The sequence below is a fragment of the Stegostoma tigrinum genome, chromosome 20 (assembly GCF_030684315.1).
Source record: "Stegostoma tigrinum isolate sSteTig4 chromosome 20, sSteTig4.hap1, whole genome shotgun sequence".
NCBI classification, from domain to species: domain Eukaryota; kingdom Metazoa; phylum Chordata; class Chondrichthyes; order Orectolobiformes; family Stegostomatidae; genus Stegostoma; species Stegostoma tigrinum.
In genome coordinates this window covers 22,641,011-22,658,287 of record NC_081373.1, presented here as the reverse complement: position 1 = coordinate 22,658,287, position 17,277 = coordinate 22,641,011, and the positions used below count along the sequence as shown (strand labels likewise).

At 40.8% G+C, this 17,277-nt stretch overlaps 1 protein-coding gene across 1 annotated transcript in view; it reads right to left on the bottom strand.

Moving 5' to 3' along the window:
- The window catches only part of ablim1b (actin binding LIM protein 1b), a 235,828-nt gene extending 224,030 nt beyond the window's left edge, over positions 1 to 11,798 (bottom strand). Inside the window, exon 1 of the mRNA XM_048550727.2 lies at positions 11,511 to 11,798. Within this exon, the coding sequence (XP_048406684.2) occupies positions 11,511 to 11,532 (22 nt within the window). The 5' untranslated portion in view covers positions 11,533 to 11,798. The remainder of the gene's footprint in view (positions 1 to 11,510) is intronic.
- Between the last annotated feature and the right edge of the window lie 5,479 nt (positions 11,799 to 17,277).

Below are 17,277 nucleotides of genomic sequence, written 5' to 3'. Positions count from 1 at the left end.
TTGCCTATATACACATAGTGGTGTCCACGGTAAAAGCTGCAGCAGAACAGGAACAAGACCAGTCTGACTGAAATGGTCTTGTTCCCAGTTGGTTTCTGGGATCAGTATATTTGAATGAAATAGGAATCAGCAATGCTAGCCTGAGCACATTTTGGGCACCTGCATGCAGGTAAGAGTGAAAGACAATAAAATAAACTGTGTTGTTGCTGACTTGTATTCAGTTCAAAACCAACAGAACCAGCTACAAAGTTCTCAAGATCTTCCAATTAGCAGAATTGCAACTGCATTCAATCTTCTAGACCATTCCAGACAAACATATAATCCTGTGGAATCATCCTCCTCAATTACTGTAACCCTTCACTTTTCCAGCTTCGCATACATTAGAATGGCATTGGTCCTTTACTGTCCAATAGTAGACAGGGTCATCTCATCAAACCTATCTCTTTAATAAATGTTGGTGTTGGAGGAAATGTACGAAATAAAACAAAGTACTGAAGAAACTCAGCCGGTCAAGCAACAACTGTGGAGTGAGAAACAAAGTGAACATTTTGAGCACAAAAAGACTCTTCTTCTGAACTCAGAATTTATTTCAGCCCCATGTCCTTTTTGCATGCCATATGTCTATGAGGAAGCTGGAATTTTTGCCTGCCACTGACCGAGCAGGAAGTTGCTGGCTCTGATCCCTCTTGCTAGGACCAAACCCAAATCCAAGCATCGCCAGAGACTCATCATTGGATTTATGTCTCAGGAATGCTGCTGTAAATGTATGGGTTCTTGCAAGATATTACAATGAATTATTACACACACAACACTGTCTCATGCTTTGAAACCTGTTGTTTGCCTTGTCATGTGTTGACTGACTTGCCCGTTTGCAGCAATTGAGTAAAATTCAGACGCACTGTAAAATAGGGATGTACCCGAAAATAATTGCCTTTAATCTTTATGACTAAACATGTTCCATCTTCTGTAAAAAACATCTTAGAATATGCAATTTGATCTGGTTTATATTTGTTGCTGACTAGACCTATTAATCGTACAACAAACAATATAGCAGCTGAAAATTGATGGTACTTAATGACAATGCCTTGTGAAGCTATGAGAAATAGCTTGAGTTTTGCATCCTGTACTGACTCGTGTATATATTTCATACTGAACTAAACCTTTTACAGATATACTCAAATCCAATTGTTTTGACTAATGGTAGCAGTCACTTGAGATAAATCATTGTTTGCACTCTCAGACTGAATTTAATGGCTCAGGGACAAAAGGACAAGTTCTGAAAGAATCAGACTGGCATAAATAAGAAGCAACTTCTGAGAAGTGAAGTCAATGCAGGCATCGGTGCAAAAACATACAGAAAATCATAAAATAAACAAAGAACTACAGATGCTGGAAAACCAAAAACAAGAAGCTGCTGGAGAAACTCAGTGGGTCTAGCAGCCTCTGGGCGGCAGAACGCAGAGTTAATGTTTCAGATCTGATAGTTGCTAGGAAAAGCTAAGACGGGGGGGGAGAGGAGGGAAGAAAAACAGAGCTAGCAAATAGTTGGAGGTGGAGTCCAAGAAGAAAATGATATGGACAGACAAAGCAAAAGATGAACAATAGTATGCCAGTGAAAAAGAAAAACTGATAGTGGGGAAACAAGTGGGTGAAAATATATGAGTTGGCTGTGCTGAAAGCAGCACATGTCATTACAGGGCTTGAGTTGTGGGGTTTAGATGTTGAGGGAGGACGAGGTAAACAGCCAAGAGTCGCAACTTCTGCAATTGCATGGGAAGGTGCCGTGGGGTGCGGGGGCATGTTGGGAGTGGTGGAAGAGTGGATCAGGGTGTCCTGGAGGGAACAGTCTCTGTGAAATGCTGACAAGGAAGGAGTGAGGAGTTGATCTGGTAGAGGTATCCCACTGGAGATAGTGGCTTATGATCTTCTGTCTGTGGATCCTGGTGGGGTGGACAGTGAGCATCAGGGAGACCCTATCATTATTGCAAGATGGAAGAAAAGGGGTGAGAGCAGAAGCGTGGAAATTGGTTGGACACAGCAGAGGACCTTGTTAACCACAATGGCAGGAAATCCTCAGAAGACATTGTGGATGACTGAAAAGAATTTTCAAGAGAAAACCTTTGGGATGAGTGGGGAAAAGGACAGTGTACTTCTTGCTTCCTGCAATCCAGGCACTTCTTTTTACTGAGGTAAATATACTTCACCACTCTGTTGACGACTGGATCTTTATGTTTGTACAAAAGGGGCAAGAATGTCCGCTGGGTTAAGCTGTTCCTTCTGCCCAACTCTAGTTTCTCTTGTATCACTTCACCACCTCTACCATGAAGATCCACGTGTTTATTTAATACATTTGGCATTTCATGACAGTTGATTACAGTATCATATGTATATGTCCTTTAACAGATCCACATTCCCCTTCTCCACTCCCTTAATATATTTATGAAAACCTTTATTGTGACACCTTAGAAATCCGTTAGAAGTTCCATTTTACCCATTTATAACTCATTATTTGTAACTTGCTGCTACTTTCTCATCGGTCTCTTAGTCTTTAGGTATTTAACTTCTCTTTCTGTCAGCTTTTTAAATTTCAGTCGGATATTGCCTCTTACCTTTGACTACGTCTGTTTAGCTACACAAGAGGACCTTTTGGCAGGGATATTAGATTGGACGTGAACTCTGTTTGGTGACTGTTGAGAAACACAGAAGAATAGCTGTTCCAAATATCCCACAGAATTTGGCTGCTGAGGAGCAAACGATGTTCAAGACATTCCAAAATTGGAGAAAGGTGGTATACAAAGCAGACAGATAATGAGTGACAGATGGGAATGCAGAAGAGTTTAGTCAGTAATTTGTTGGGCAGCGAGGTAGCAATCCTGTTCTTCCAGACCCACAAGCAATTTTGTAAAGGCCTCATGATTTCAGCCAGTTTCATCTCCTTTAGGATGGAAACAGTCCTGTGGCCGTTTTGTTTGGTCACAATTATTTCTTTTGTTATTTTCGACAATCTCTCTTTACAGTGATTAGCTTATGTCTTATCCCTTCAGAATTTGCTTCACTTAAATTTAAAACTTGATTTTTAATAAATTTGATTCTTCCTTTCCCGTTCAAAAAATGTTCCTGTCACCAGCATTGGTTGTCAAAAATTGAGGATCAATCTAACTACATAAAAGAAATTTAAAATATTTTAACCGACTAAACACAAAGCCAAATAACTGTAACTTAGGCACTGGTCAGCCATAGAACAATAATAAAACCTTCATTTTGAGAATAAACAGGAAATGACTAGAAAATATGCTGCCAGTTGAGCGATGAATGTCACTAATCAGTAATTAATATCTTTAGACTTGTGCTAATTGAAGCACAAAAGAAGAACTGAAATGTCTGTCAACTGATGTAGCGCTAAGATAACATCAAAATTTATAAAAAGAAACTTTGTTGGAACAAATAGAAATGGGCGACGTATTTCAGTTCTTTGAATTTTTTTTAAAACTCATCACTTTGGGGGAATACAAGGTGCATTCAAAATGAGAAAGCGACAGTCAACACATGCAGTCAGACAGAGCTGTTGGTCTGTAATAATGCCTGCAGGAGATCGTCAGGCAAGTGTCTTGGTTCAAACCCCTCAGCTGCTTTGTCAATGATCTTGGCTGCACTGTAACATCAGTAGTCGGTGTACTTGCTGACAATTTCATTGTGGTTAGCTCAATTTACAACTCCACCAATACTCAAAACAGCTAACGCCAACCTATTGCAGTGCTTCAATAATAATCCCTTAGGCTAAATAATGGCAAGTGGCGGGATCTTAGCTAATGGCAATAAATAGACAACCTGATCTCAGACCAAAACTCAAATTGCTAGCTCGAAGAGATAATGGGAACAGCAGATGCTGGAGAATCCAAGATAACAAAGTGTGGAGCTGGATGAACACAGCAGGCCAAGCAGCATCTTAGGAGCACAAAAACTGACGTTTCGGGCCTAGACCCTTCATCAGAAAAGGGGGATGGGGAGAGGATTCTGAAATAAATAGGGAGAAAGGGGGAGGCGGACTGAAGATGGATAGAGGAGAAGATAGGTTCAGAGGAGAGTATGGGTGGGGAGGTAGGGAGGGCATAGGTAGTCCAGGGAGGACGGACAGGTCAAGGGGGCCGGGATGAGGTTAGTAGGTAGGAAATGAAGGTGCGTCTTGAGGTGGGAGGAGGAGATAGGACAGAGGAAGAACAGGTGGGGCGAGCTGGACTGGTTTTGGGATGCAGTGGGGGGAGGGGAGATTTTGAAGCTGGTGAAATCCACACCGAGACCATTGGACCGCAGGAAGTGCTACACCTGCCCCCACACCTCCTCCCTCACCCCCATCCCGGGGCCCAAGATGACTTTCCACATCAAGCAGATGTTCACCTGCACATCTGCCAATGTGGTGTACTGCATCCGCTGTACACGGTGTGGCTTCTTCTACATTGGGGAAACCAAGCGGAGGCTTGGGGACCGCTTTGCAGAACATCTACGCTCGGTTCACAGTAAACAACTGCACCTCTCAGTCGTGAACCATTTCAACTCCCCCTCCCATTCCTCAGACGACATGTCCATCATGGGCCTCCTGCAGTGCTACAATGATGCCACCCATAGGTTGCAGGAACAGCAACTCATATTCCGCTTGGGAACCCTGCAGCCCAATGGTATCAATGTGGATTTCACAAGCTTCAAAATCTCCCCTCCCACCACTGCATCCCAAAACCAGCCCAGCTCGTCCCCATCTGCCTCACTTTTTCTTCCTCTCACCTATCCCCTCCTCCCACCTCAAGCTGCACCTCCATTTCCTACCTACTAAACTCATCCCACCCCCTTGACCTGTCCGTCCTCCCCAGACTGACCTATCCCCTCCCTACCTCCCCACCCATACTCTCCCCTCTGCACCTATCTTCATTTCTTTCCATCTTCGGTCCACCTCCCCCTCTCTCCCTATTTATTCCAGAACCCTCTCCCTATCCCCCTTTTCTGATGAAGGGTCTAGGCCTGAAACATCAGCTTTTGTGCTCCTGAGATGCTGCTTGGCCTGCTGTGTTCATCCAGCCCCACACTTTGTTATCTTGGTAGCTCATAAATCTTATTTCTGTAGTTTGGTTACTATGGATGGTCAGTCACTGAATATATTCAGAGGCTGTCAATGTTCTTTGAACAACTGAACACAAGTAAACCGAAAAAAAAATGTACAAAGCTAAATGAGTCAACTTAGACAAAATAAAGATTCAACCACTTGCCCAGAAATATCTTTTACAATTACTCAATCCCAGAAAAGCAGTACTTCTATCTTAACGTTTTAAATTTCTTCCTCAAATGACTCTTTCCTGTCTTTCTTCTGAGACTGCTGAAGCAACTGGAGGTTTCCATTCAGCCCTGAATGCCAGGATATTTCTTTCCAGCTCTGAAAATTTGGGAATTTCTCTTAATTGCAGACATGTACAAACTGATGAAAAACTGTCCTACTGCTAGTATGACCTGTCTTCTTCCAATATTAACCTACAAATAGCCCATAACCATTTGTTACTGCATCATAAAACCTCAACTTTGTAAGCATTCAGTAATTAACTTCCCAGGTTTCTGATCAACTAATTTAACTTAAGTCACACGCTTTGCTGAAAAGCTGGGTTTGCTTCATTACCTTTCCAACTTTTGTAAAGAACAACCACCTTTACAGAACTGAAACTTAAATAGCTTTTTTCTCCACTGTTGATTTCAAATTGCCAAGTCCTAACTGTATGCTACAAATCTACATCATACAGGTAGGTAAAGGACCAGGTAATGACCATCTCAAAGAAAACAAAAAGGTTTATTTATCTGCACTCGATCTTCAAAAGCACTACTATTTCCAAATCCCCATGATCAACAGCTTGGGGGCCATCACTAACTAGGAAATGTAACAGGATCAGCTTCATGAACACAGTGGCTACGGGAATCGGCCAAAATGCCGAGTACACTGAAACAAACTCACCTTTTATCTCGTTCAGGCCCCAAAGCCTTTGCACCATCTTCAGGACTTAAATCTGCAACAGTAATAGGACTCTTCTAAGCTGTATGGCCACGTAGCAGCCCATGGATGTACGTTTGGACCAAGTAAAGATAAAGTTACCATTGTCCTACTAGGCCACATGGCCACACTCGCTAGGCAGAGAGTCAGCTGGTGGCGAGTTTAACCTGAGGGTCACCACACCTCAAGCAAGGTTGAAAAAGAGGGATTGTCCTGGTGATCTCAACAGGGAAGGGAACTGAACCCATGCCATTGGCATCGCTCTGCATCACAAACTATTTGTCCAGCCAAACGAGCTAATAGATACCAAAGCACAGACCAAGTACAAGCCCGACTCTTTAAGTTACCACACATTCCAGCTACACAAAAGGGTCGACATGATGTACCAAATTTGGTGCTGCAAAACAGTCAATTAACTTGCGAGAGCAGTTTTCTGTGTAGCGTTCCTATCGCTGATTTCTAAATTCATCTCTACCACTGGCTGCCCAGCTATGATCTATCAGATATAGTGCTTCTTACCAATACTGAGAAGAACAAGAAAAACAACGTTCAAATTTGCCTCCAACTGGCACACTATTCTGAAAGTGTAGCTAATTCCTCTTGGAGAACACCATTGCCAAAAGGATTGCAGTAATTCACTGATAAGGCCCACTTTGCCCTCTCAGGGTAGCTAGAAATGGATATTAAATAACAGCCTTTCTACCATTATCCTCATCCTAAGAACATGATTTTTTTTTAAGACATCAAATTTTTATCGTATTGCAGAGAATTCCTGATTTTTCATTATGGTTAGAAATTTTGAGATTCTATTTTTCCACGTAACAATCAATAACTTTGGGCATGATTAGTCACTGGAAGGTGGAGCAGAAAGTAATTACAAAATGATTCATTGCTGGTGAGATAAAGGAATGCTGAACAAATTGTTAGTCTAACCCTCTGCAAACCAGCTGTTCTGTTTTGATATTTGGAAGAGTGGAATGCAGTGTCAGAGGATTTAATTAGATTAAGACTGTACATTTAGAGGCATTAAAAAGTTCACATTTACTTCATATCTGAAAACAAGACAAGGAAGAGGCAGAGCCGACTATATATCCCTCGGGGAGGGGTGAATGAGAGAAGGCTATGGCAGTAACAACAAGAAGAAACTGTTCTTGGCAACATCTGAGAGGTAAGAGTGCGAGTGAGCAAGAGCTGTACAACAGAAGCAAAGCAATGAGGCAGCACAGTACAACCAACTGGTTTCAGGAAGATTGAGGAGGATAAGGATGCAAAATACAATTTGGTCACAGAGAACATCAAGTGACAACAGTTCAGGGGCTCTGGAGAGAGAAAGGATGTTGCTATTAGGTTAATGAACATGAAGTAGGGCTCAAATAATGAGCTTTAAAAGCTTTTGAAAAATCATGAAGAAAACTCTCAATATCTATCATTCTGCTACCCCACCCACACATAATAATGGTGTGACAACAGTTTTCCAACCTTAAAATGTTGTCCCAGTGGGAAACAGTTTTGAGTGTCCCAAAACTAACAGTTTTAAATGCATGGGGGCCAAATGTATTATTTTTAAGGATGGGGTGATGATAGCAGTTTTTTCAGGACAATAGAGGAGTGAGAACTATTTACAATGTCAACAAGCTTGCAACAATGATTGGGCACTTTCAAAATCACATCCTCCAAATTTGTTAAAATTTAATCAATGCTACTTAGATGCCTTGCAACTCCCTGAACTCCTATAAAGGTTCATGCCTTCCCTTTCACAACCTCAGTTTATTTTATTCTTCTTGTACTACAAAAGACTTATATATGCTTCAGTAAAAGTTGGCTTCTTAATGAATTAAAAGACAACACTGCTAAGTCAACAAGGTGTAAAGCTGGATGAACACAGCAGGCCAAGCAGCAGTGGAGCAGGAAGGGTGATGTTTCAGGCCTAGACACTACTTCAGGAAGCTAAGTCTTGCATGTAACTGACATATTGGTAACAGAAAGGAGAATATCATTCGCCTGTACAGAATTTGAGTATTGCTGAAAAACAACACATTTTGTCAAAACTTCTTATCTTGCATTCTTAGGACAATCACAAGAAATAAGAAAGCAATGAGAAAAATACATTTGCAATGTATGCGAGAAGAGTGCTGATTGGTTGGCAGGTGTACCCTGATTGATACAGGTGTTGCCATAATTGACATGCGCTTTTTTCACCAATTTTCAAGAAAATTCTCAAAAAGACAGATTCGTTTTTCAGAAAAGACTCAAAAAAGCAAACGGTAGATTATTAAACATGTAAAACAAGGAAAAAAGACTACAAAGTCTCAAATCTCTTTTCAGAGTTCCATTGCTTACAGAGGAATTACACAATTACACTGAAATTACAATGTTGAAATCTGCATGTTCAACCATGTGAGTGTCTATTACTCATAAGAGCTGTAGACTTAACCCCACAGGCCTATTCCAATGTCTGTTTATTTCTTTTTCTGTCTAACACCTGATTGATTATTTAACATTAACATAAATCACTATTTCAAACACTAACCCTGTAATGCATTCTGCACCTTCACAATCTGCTGTAGAGATGGTCTTCTTGTTCTATTGCCGAAATAGTTTGGACACATTAGTCATTGGAACCAGGTGTTTCCATCTACTCTAAGCCATTTCTTCATAATTTCGTACATTTCAGTCAAATCACCCTTCAAGCAATGAAAATAATCTCAGGAATTCATCAAGGGAAGTCTTACGTATTATTAACAATACACTATATGAGTCTATAGGGATCTCTATCTGAGAACCGTGCAATAATTGAATTGGGTTGCATCTGCAGAGTTATTAGACAATTAATGTCTGGAAACCAATAAACAGGGTTCCATTTTCACAGTGACCATAACTGTCAGAAAGGCTATCAATACAGTGACCTCCGGAAAATTACTTCATGATTATTTACCCTCTTGAGAATTATTTGCACTTATCAATTATAATGGGGTGTCCAAAGTTAGCACTTAACATGGTGAAATTTCAACATATAAGATATATTCCTTTCCCAGGTTATTCCAAAAAGGACAGTATTGGACTGTAATATCCTGCTCATGACTTTTCAGAAAAAGGCTGGAGTAACTCACCACAGACTCCATTTTGAACAGACAAGAACTCCTCCCCAGAAACTGATGTGGCTCTAGTTTAAGGGTGTTGAGTGTGCTTGGATCATGATATTGGAGCCTTGTTGCTGTTTTAACCAACGTACAGCTCTTGACTCTGAGCCTTACTTGTCCAGCATGCATCAAGCCACACAGACCTTTCACCGCTACTGATGACGAGATCATCCATTCCCCTTTTTCCAACCCTTCCTCCATCAGCAACTCAGCTATGTACCAGCAAAGCTCCTTTGCTCTATGTCGGTGGCTTCCGACTGCCTGGCTATCTGCTGTTGTTACCATTTCCAACTAGTTTTGGATGGACCTCTAACTTGGCCTATCAAAATGAGACCTAGCAGTTAGGCTGCTGAAGTGGGACCATTTATGACCCACACCCCTTGTCCTACAAATAGTGACCCTGTCTTGTAGCCAACTTGGTTCTGCATTCTGAAATTGCTTTTCCTTCATGCTTGAAGGTCTTCCTTAAAATGCACTTTTGTTTGAACCCTTCACTACTCTTAGAGTCATAGGGATGTATAGCACAGAAACAGACCATTCAAACCAACTCATCCATGCCGACCAGATATCCTACATTAATCGAGTCTCATTTGCCAGCATTTGGCCCATATCCTTCTAAACGCTTCCTATTCATATACCCATGCGGGTGCCTTTTTAAATGTTGTAATTGTACCAACCTCCACCACTTCCTCTGGCAGTTCAAGCCCCTGCGTGAAAAAGTTGCCCCTCAGATCAATCTTAAATCTTTCCCCTCTCACCTTAAACTTTACCCTGCGGTGCAAAAACCAGAGGGCATAAGACCTTGTCTATTTACTCTATCCATGCTTGCATGATTTTATGAACTTCTATAAAGGTCACCCCTCAGCCTCTGATGCTCCAGGGAAAATAGCCCCAGCCTATTCAGCCTCTCCCTTTGGCTCAAACCCTCCAATCCTGGCAATATCCTTGTCAATCTTTTCTGAACCATTTCAAGCTTCACAACAGCCTTCCTATAGCAGGGAGACCAAAATTCATAATGTTGCCTTCAGTGCAGCATTTATTTTCTTCTAAATCCTTGAGTCAAGGCCTACAGGACACTTCTCCATTCTAAAGGTACTTTAAAAATGCAAATCATTGTTCCTCACCAAAAGGGTTCATCATTTGGTTTGTTTGGCAACTAAGAAAAATTATTCAGATAATTTATTTACAAAGTGCTCCTGCTCTGCCAACTAGTATTGTGATGGCAGTGGGTTTGACAATTGATCAACTGAGAAGTAAAACGTTTTGGAATCTGCTGACATCTGGTATGCACAAGCAGCCAGATCAGCAAATTACGGATATTGGCCTTAATAAAAATCTGACGAAGGGGAAAAATAGTTGCAAGCCTAGCGAGGAAGGGCAAGGAAGGAAAACCAACAGAATAGTTCTTCCACAGTCTGATGGGCCGAATACCCTCATTGTGTGCCGTATCCTTACATGATTCTTTGATTTGTCACCATAGCAAACACTTCCTAGCAAAGTGCTTTTAAACACTGCTCTTTAAAACGCCATTTTTCAAAGTCAGAGCGCCCTTTATCTACAGTAGGTACAATGAACTGCTAGTTAAGACAGAACAAGCTAGTTAATAACATGTTTATCGCTACTGCAGCTTTGTGGAATAAGATCATTGTGATTCCTGTCTGACATCTCATCCAATAATTCCTAGTGATTTTACATCCCTACACTTAAAATTCCCTGATGTCAAAAGGTAAACTGATCAGCTCGATAATTCATGTATCCTTCCATCCATTTCCAGGAATTCCTACCAACTCTTCAACAAAGTGCGAGCAAATGAGCTCAATCAGCCCAGTTGGTTTTTTAAGAAGTACAAACGCGCTCTAAATAAGCTTCATTTTGACACTCTTTGAACGTTAAAACAGCAAGTACCTTGGTGTTGCAATCGGCTCTGCAAGCCGTATTTTCGGTGCTATTTATCACACTCAGTAAACATACTTCACAATTCCAATATTGAACCTCAAAACAAAGCAGCAAACTCGTCGTACTCCATATGTAAGTTTGAGTTATAATACGGTCACTGTGGACAATGAAGTTGATTGAGCGACATGCACACAATATAAATGAATCTCTAGAAACAGTCGCTGTTAATTAAAATTAGAAAGCCAGTAAATGCTTCAAGGAGAGTCCCTCAATCATAAAGGTTGATGAAGTATACAGTTTGCAAAATAGAATGATTAAACAAGTTTAGAGCATATTCAACACAATGAAGAATATCAAAACCACTTAGTTCTTCTCAAATCAAGAGGTTTACAGATAATTAAATGCCAGAGTAACAATAGCCTAGAATTAAACAAGATTTATAAACACTGTACCTTTTTCATTCACCATGACCATTTCATCAGCAGTAGCTCCGGTAAAGACTGTAAAACTAGATTTGCATCTAAGTCCGCTTTTTGATCAGGCACCAGTGATAATATCCCTGGTTTTTACATACAGTAGTTAGTTTGCACAGCAGCCTTTAAGCAGTTCTGACAGCCGAAAGCAGGGTCTGAGTGTGACGGCTTGTCAGGAATTACTCTGCAATCCCGATGTGGATTCTGCCTTGTTGAAATAACCATTCACAGCTGCTATGCAGTGAATACAAATTCCACTGCTCTCTGTTGTCCTGCCCCTTCAATGACACAACAACACATTCTTTAACAGCATACATCAGAAAAGCACAGGGGGTGGGGTTGCCATCACTGCTGCTATTTTCAATGTATGACCTCTGCAAAACATACAAAAATTGCTGAGAGTGGAGTCATTTTCATGGCTGTTACACTTGCATGAGAAAATGTAACGTACGTCATTTTTGTTAAGGTTTTAGAAAGATCTGAATTCTCTGCTTCCCAAGGTGAAGCATGACAGTGTTTTGTAAGCTCTTTGCGCACCGTAGCCTTACTTCCTCAATTAATCGTACGCTCCAAAATGCCTTGCCTTGCTCGGAATAGATTTGTAGTACAATGCAGTGCTTGTCAAACTTCTCCCACTGTGTTCTTTACAAAATTAAGCCATGATTATTTACCCTCAATAACTATCTGTATTTATAAAATACAATGGGTCTCCAAAGTTAGCAGGTAACATGTTGAAATTTCAGAGATATAACAGATATTCCTGTTTTCCTGATAACAGGAATCACTGTTTCTAGATTATTTCCAAAAAACGGTAGAATTAGACAGCAATATTAGATTGCAACCCATTTTGGGGCTTTGTGAAACTGAGGGCCCGTTAGAGCAGGAGCCGTGTAACTTGGTCTGTACTCCACAATGGTCATTACTGTCGTGGATCTTGTGTTCCCAAAATGTTAGCTTGTGACCCTATCCCCACTTTATGAACCCCTGGTATGGTGGTTTCATTATTGCACTTATATCACAGAATCATACTTTTACAAAGGAGGCCCTTCAGCCCACAACACCATCAAAAAGCTATTTGAAATACATTTTCCACTGCTTGGCCCATAGTCCTGAATGTTATGATGCTTGTAATTAAGAGGCCTGGGCAAATAATGCAAAGAGTGTCAAGTCAAATACCACAAATGCGGTTTAGGAATTTGAATACATTTAAAAGATTTGGAAATAAAAACAAACTTACATTGGTAAACAAAGAAGTGACCAAGAAGCTAAGATAACAAAGTGTGAAGCTGGATGAACACAGCAGGCCAAGCAGCATCCCAGAAGCTTTTGTGCTCCTGAGATGCTGCTTGGCCTGCTGTGTTCATTCAGCTTCACACTTTGTTATCTTGGATTCTCCAGCATCTGCAGTTCCCATTATCAGTGACCAAGAAGCTAGCAGGTTTACTATCTCCCTTATAGAATAAAACCTACTGTCCATACCAACCGGAGCTACATGTAGCTCCAGTCCCAGTACAACATGCATGACTCTTGGCTGTACTCAACAACTCAGCTCCATTAAACTACTACAAGGAATAACAAGAATAAAACTAGACAAACCATATGAAGAGGAATTAAGTGCCAAAGATTTGTGCTCTAGAACTACCCTAGTTAATCTAGTACAATTATAACATTAGTGCCTATCTAATAAATCTGAAAATTGCCCTTTCCAGAATAAAGGAAGGACAACTTCAATCCAGCCAGTAAACACTCCATCAGTCCATTCTCAATCGTCAAAGTGATGAAAATTGTGACTAGCAATGCTATCAAGTGGTACTTGCCCACCAAGAGCCTGCACACTAATGTTCAGCTTGTGTTCCATCGTGTCCACACAGCCTAGAATTCATTACGGGCTTGTTGCAAACATAGACACAAAACTAGACTGCAGAGCTGAGGTGACAATGACTGCCTTTCAAATCAAGGCAGCATCAATCCCAGTGTTGTATCAAGAAACCCTACTAAAATTGTAACAAAAGGAATCAAAGCATACTCCACATTGGTTGGGATCATAACTAGTAAAAAAGGAAGATGGCTCTGAGTATTGCAGGCTATCCATCTAAATCGTAAGATATTGCTCTAGAGGTTCCTCAGGACAGTGTCCAAATCCCAATCATACATAGTTGCTTCAATCAGTGACCTTCTCTCCAACATTACATCAAAAGCAAGGATACTCACTGGTAACTGAATGGCACTCAGTTCCACTCACAAATCTTCAGATAATGAATTGGGGGCCATGAATTCAAAGCATGGACAACATTCAGATTGATGTCTTGTGTAGCAGGTAATATTTGCATTACAACAGTGACAGCCGATTACCACTTCTGCCAAGCGAGCACCTTCTCTTAACATTCAATAGCATTAGCATTGCTGAATGTTCCACCATCAAAATCCAAGGGATTACCATTGACCAGTAACTCCACTGAACCAGCCACATAGAGGGTATGATTCCATTCTGTAGAACAATCTTAATATTATTAATGTAGTATCCAAAGGCCTGAACTAATGATACAGATACAAATTCAAAGTCCATCATCACAGCTAGGAAAATTTAAACCTGGTTAATGAAATAAAACCTAGATTTAAAATCCTGGCAGTGTGGTCATGAATCCAATGGATTGTGTTGAAAAACACACCTGCCTCGCTGACACCCTTTAGGAAAATAAATTTGTTGCACATATTCAGTGTGACCTATACTACAAACTGATTAACTCTTAATTCCTTCCTGAAATGGCCTGATAAAACACCCAGAATTACTGAACTGTTACATCACAGAATGAGGTGATTTGGTTCATCATGCCTGTGCCAGGTCTCTAAATAAACATCTCACTTAGTACCATTCTCTTGCCTTGTCCCTCTGCTGCACTTGTTCTTTCACAAAATAATCTAATTCCTATGCGATTGTGTCAATAGAACCTGCCTCCACCACATTGTTAGACAGTGCAATCCAAACCATAAGCTGCTCACTGCATAAGAAAGGTTTTTATATTTGACTTTTTCTTCTGTTATTAATTATTTTAAAATCTAAACCTTTTCGTTCTTGATCCTATCACAAGTGAGAACATTTTCTCCCTACTTATTCTGTTTGGATCTCTCATGACTTTAAATACTTCAATCATATCTTTGCTCAGCCTTCTCTGATCCAAGCTATCTTCATCACATCAATCCCTTATCTCTGGAGTCATTCCCATAGACCTCTATCGCATTTCTTCCAAAGCCTTCACATTTTCTCTAAAACATAGTGCCTAGTACTGGATGCAATAGTCTAGCTGAGACCAAATCAGTCTTACGTATGTTCAACATAAACTCCTTGCTCCTGTTCGCTAAGGACGTACTAATAAAGCTATGATACAGTATGTTTTATAAACTGTGCTCTCAAATGGCCTTTCATCAATGACTTAAACATATACATGCTCCAGAATCATCTGCTCCTGCAAATGCTTATATTCTTTATTTTCTTCAGGTTTTCCGAAACAAATTGTATTACTGCACACTTTCCCACATTGAATTTCATCAAACAACTATCTGCCCATTCCACCAACCCAAGTGGTTTTTGTCAAAATTTCTCAATGGAAGTTAGCAATGGACAGTAAGTGCTTTGCCTGTGAAAACCCCATCTGGTGAAAGAATAAAATTAAAATTGACATAGCTGGTCTAATGATGATCAAGAAGGTTTCCTGCTGATTACTTCCTTCAGCCCTCTCATAACTGATGAATTAACATCCCTCCATGGTAAACACCTTGTGGAAGAAGCACTGAAGGCAACAAGGGCACAAAAATGCTATCTGAAGAATGAGGATAAAGATGCTCCTTCGTACACTTTCTGCTTCCTGTGCTCTTTACTGTGCTGAAATCAAGATTTATCAGCATCTCCTCCTCTAAGCCATTCTTCCCCATTTTTCCTTTTACATCGGATAGGACAGCATTTTGGTTTGGCTAGTTACCAAATACATTAAGTCTGTTACAGTGTCTAGAGACAAAACAGAACATTGAAAATGGGTTTTCATTTAAGAAGCTGGCAGAATGCCAACAATTTTGGACTCGACTCTTTCATACTTTAAGAATGAAGCACACCATCAGAGCGTTTACACAATATAGAGGCAGCCTTAAGCTGACATCCTCCATTAAAGCTGCAGGCTTTTACAACCCAAATTACAACTTCCCAATTAACTTAATTCTGTCCTCTTGTGTTTAACTTTGATGGTGTCCTACAATTAGGAACTTAACCCCAAGTACCAGAATATAGACAGGCCTAACTTGGTTTAGAGACAGGCTGAAATCTCATGCTTGCCACAGGAGTAGGGAGTGGCCTGGTGACCTTTGGCCAGTTGAGACAGTTCAGAAGCCAGTGAATAATTGCTATGCCACCCTGCCAAAGCCATTGTCCACGCTCTACCATTCCCACCATCTTACCCCAGCAGTAAGCCTTCCTTTATGCTTTAATTTTATTCATCATCGAGGCACAGCACTTCTGAACCTGTTAGTTATATAAAACTGAACATGAGAAGTGTTCGATAGGGGAATACAGGGGTGGCTGTGGCTTCTGCATGTCAATATGAATGCAGCATTAAATATTAATGAGGAATTAGCATTTTTTTTTACATAACTCTGACAAAAACTCCAGTAAAAAGGGGTGACAGTGTCACTGCCTGATAAAAATAACGCTTAGTTATCTGGCTCTTGAATGAATATACCTTCAAGTTAAAAGACAGAGAACGTGGAACTGGATTGTCTCAAACCAGTCACAGAGATCATGCTGTGTGATTAGCTCATGCCTGTTTGATACAGGCAGTGTGCAAACAATTTGCTACTTTCGCATGATGGTTATGTGTAGCCCTGTGCTAAATGAGTCACTGCACAGCTCAGCAGAGGTCCTAATTTGACTCGAAGGTAGCACTGCTTACAGCGAGCCTGTAGTACTTAAACCTGATCTGTATATCTTAAAGGGGAGGTGCATTCTGGCTGGACCAGGATCTAGAAGTTGCTGAGCCACATCAAAGATTTAGTGTGTGCAGCAGAGTCTCTGATGCAGCACTGGAGGCCATGGTACATGAAAGGGAGTGGAGGAGAAATGTTGGACAAACACTCAGAGGGTAGAGAGGGCAAATATCCATTGTGGTGATGCATACAGTGTAGCCCAAGGACTATAATACCACTAGCCAAGAATTTTATATCACCTCACAGGAACACTTTAGAAAGTCTTTGAATTCACGTTAAATGAAACATTGTTATGTACAAACCACCAGCTGGTCACAATAGCCACACTATTCAACAAAGGCAGTGATGTCAACCAAACACACAGCATCACACTCACTGACACATATGTCTCTTCCTTACAAGTCAAGTTGGCTCACAATAGGAAGAAGCAGGACCTAACAGGCCTGGGACAGTCAGGTTGCATGTCCTTATCTTCATGCAGTAGACAATGCTCAATATTGGCAGACAAACAATGATTGATACCATGAACACAGGTAGGGCTGAAACCATTGATATTGTTGGTATTCCCATATCTAACCCTCTTTTTCACATGCCCCTTAGCCCTTTGTCTCATAATTTCTTCTGTTGTGCAAGCTGCAGATGATGTAAGCATGCACTCCTTGCCTTCTCCTCTCCCAACCCCAACAATGTGCCTTTCTTCCTTCAGACGTTGAGTTTTCGCAACCTGGCCAGACAGTGGTTGAGGAGTAAAAAGGGGTAAAGGAAGAAGAAACTG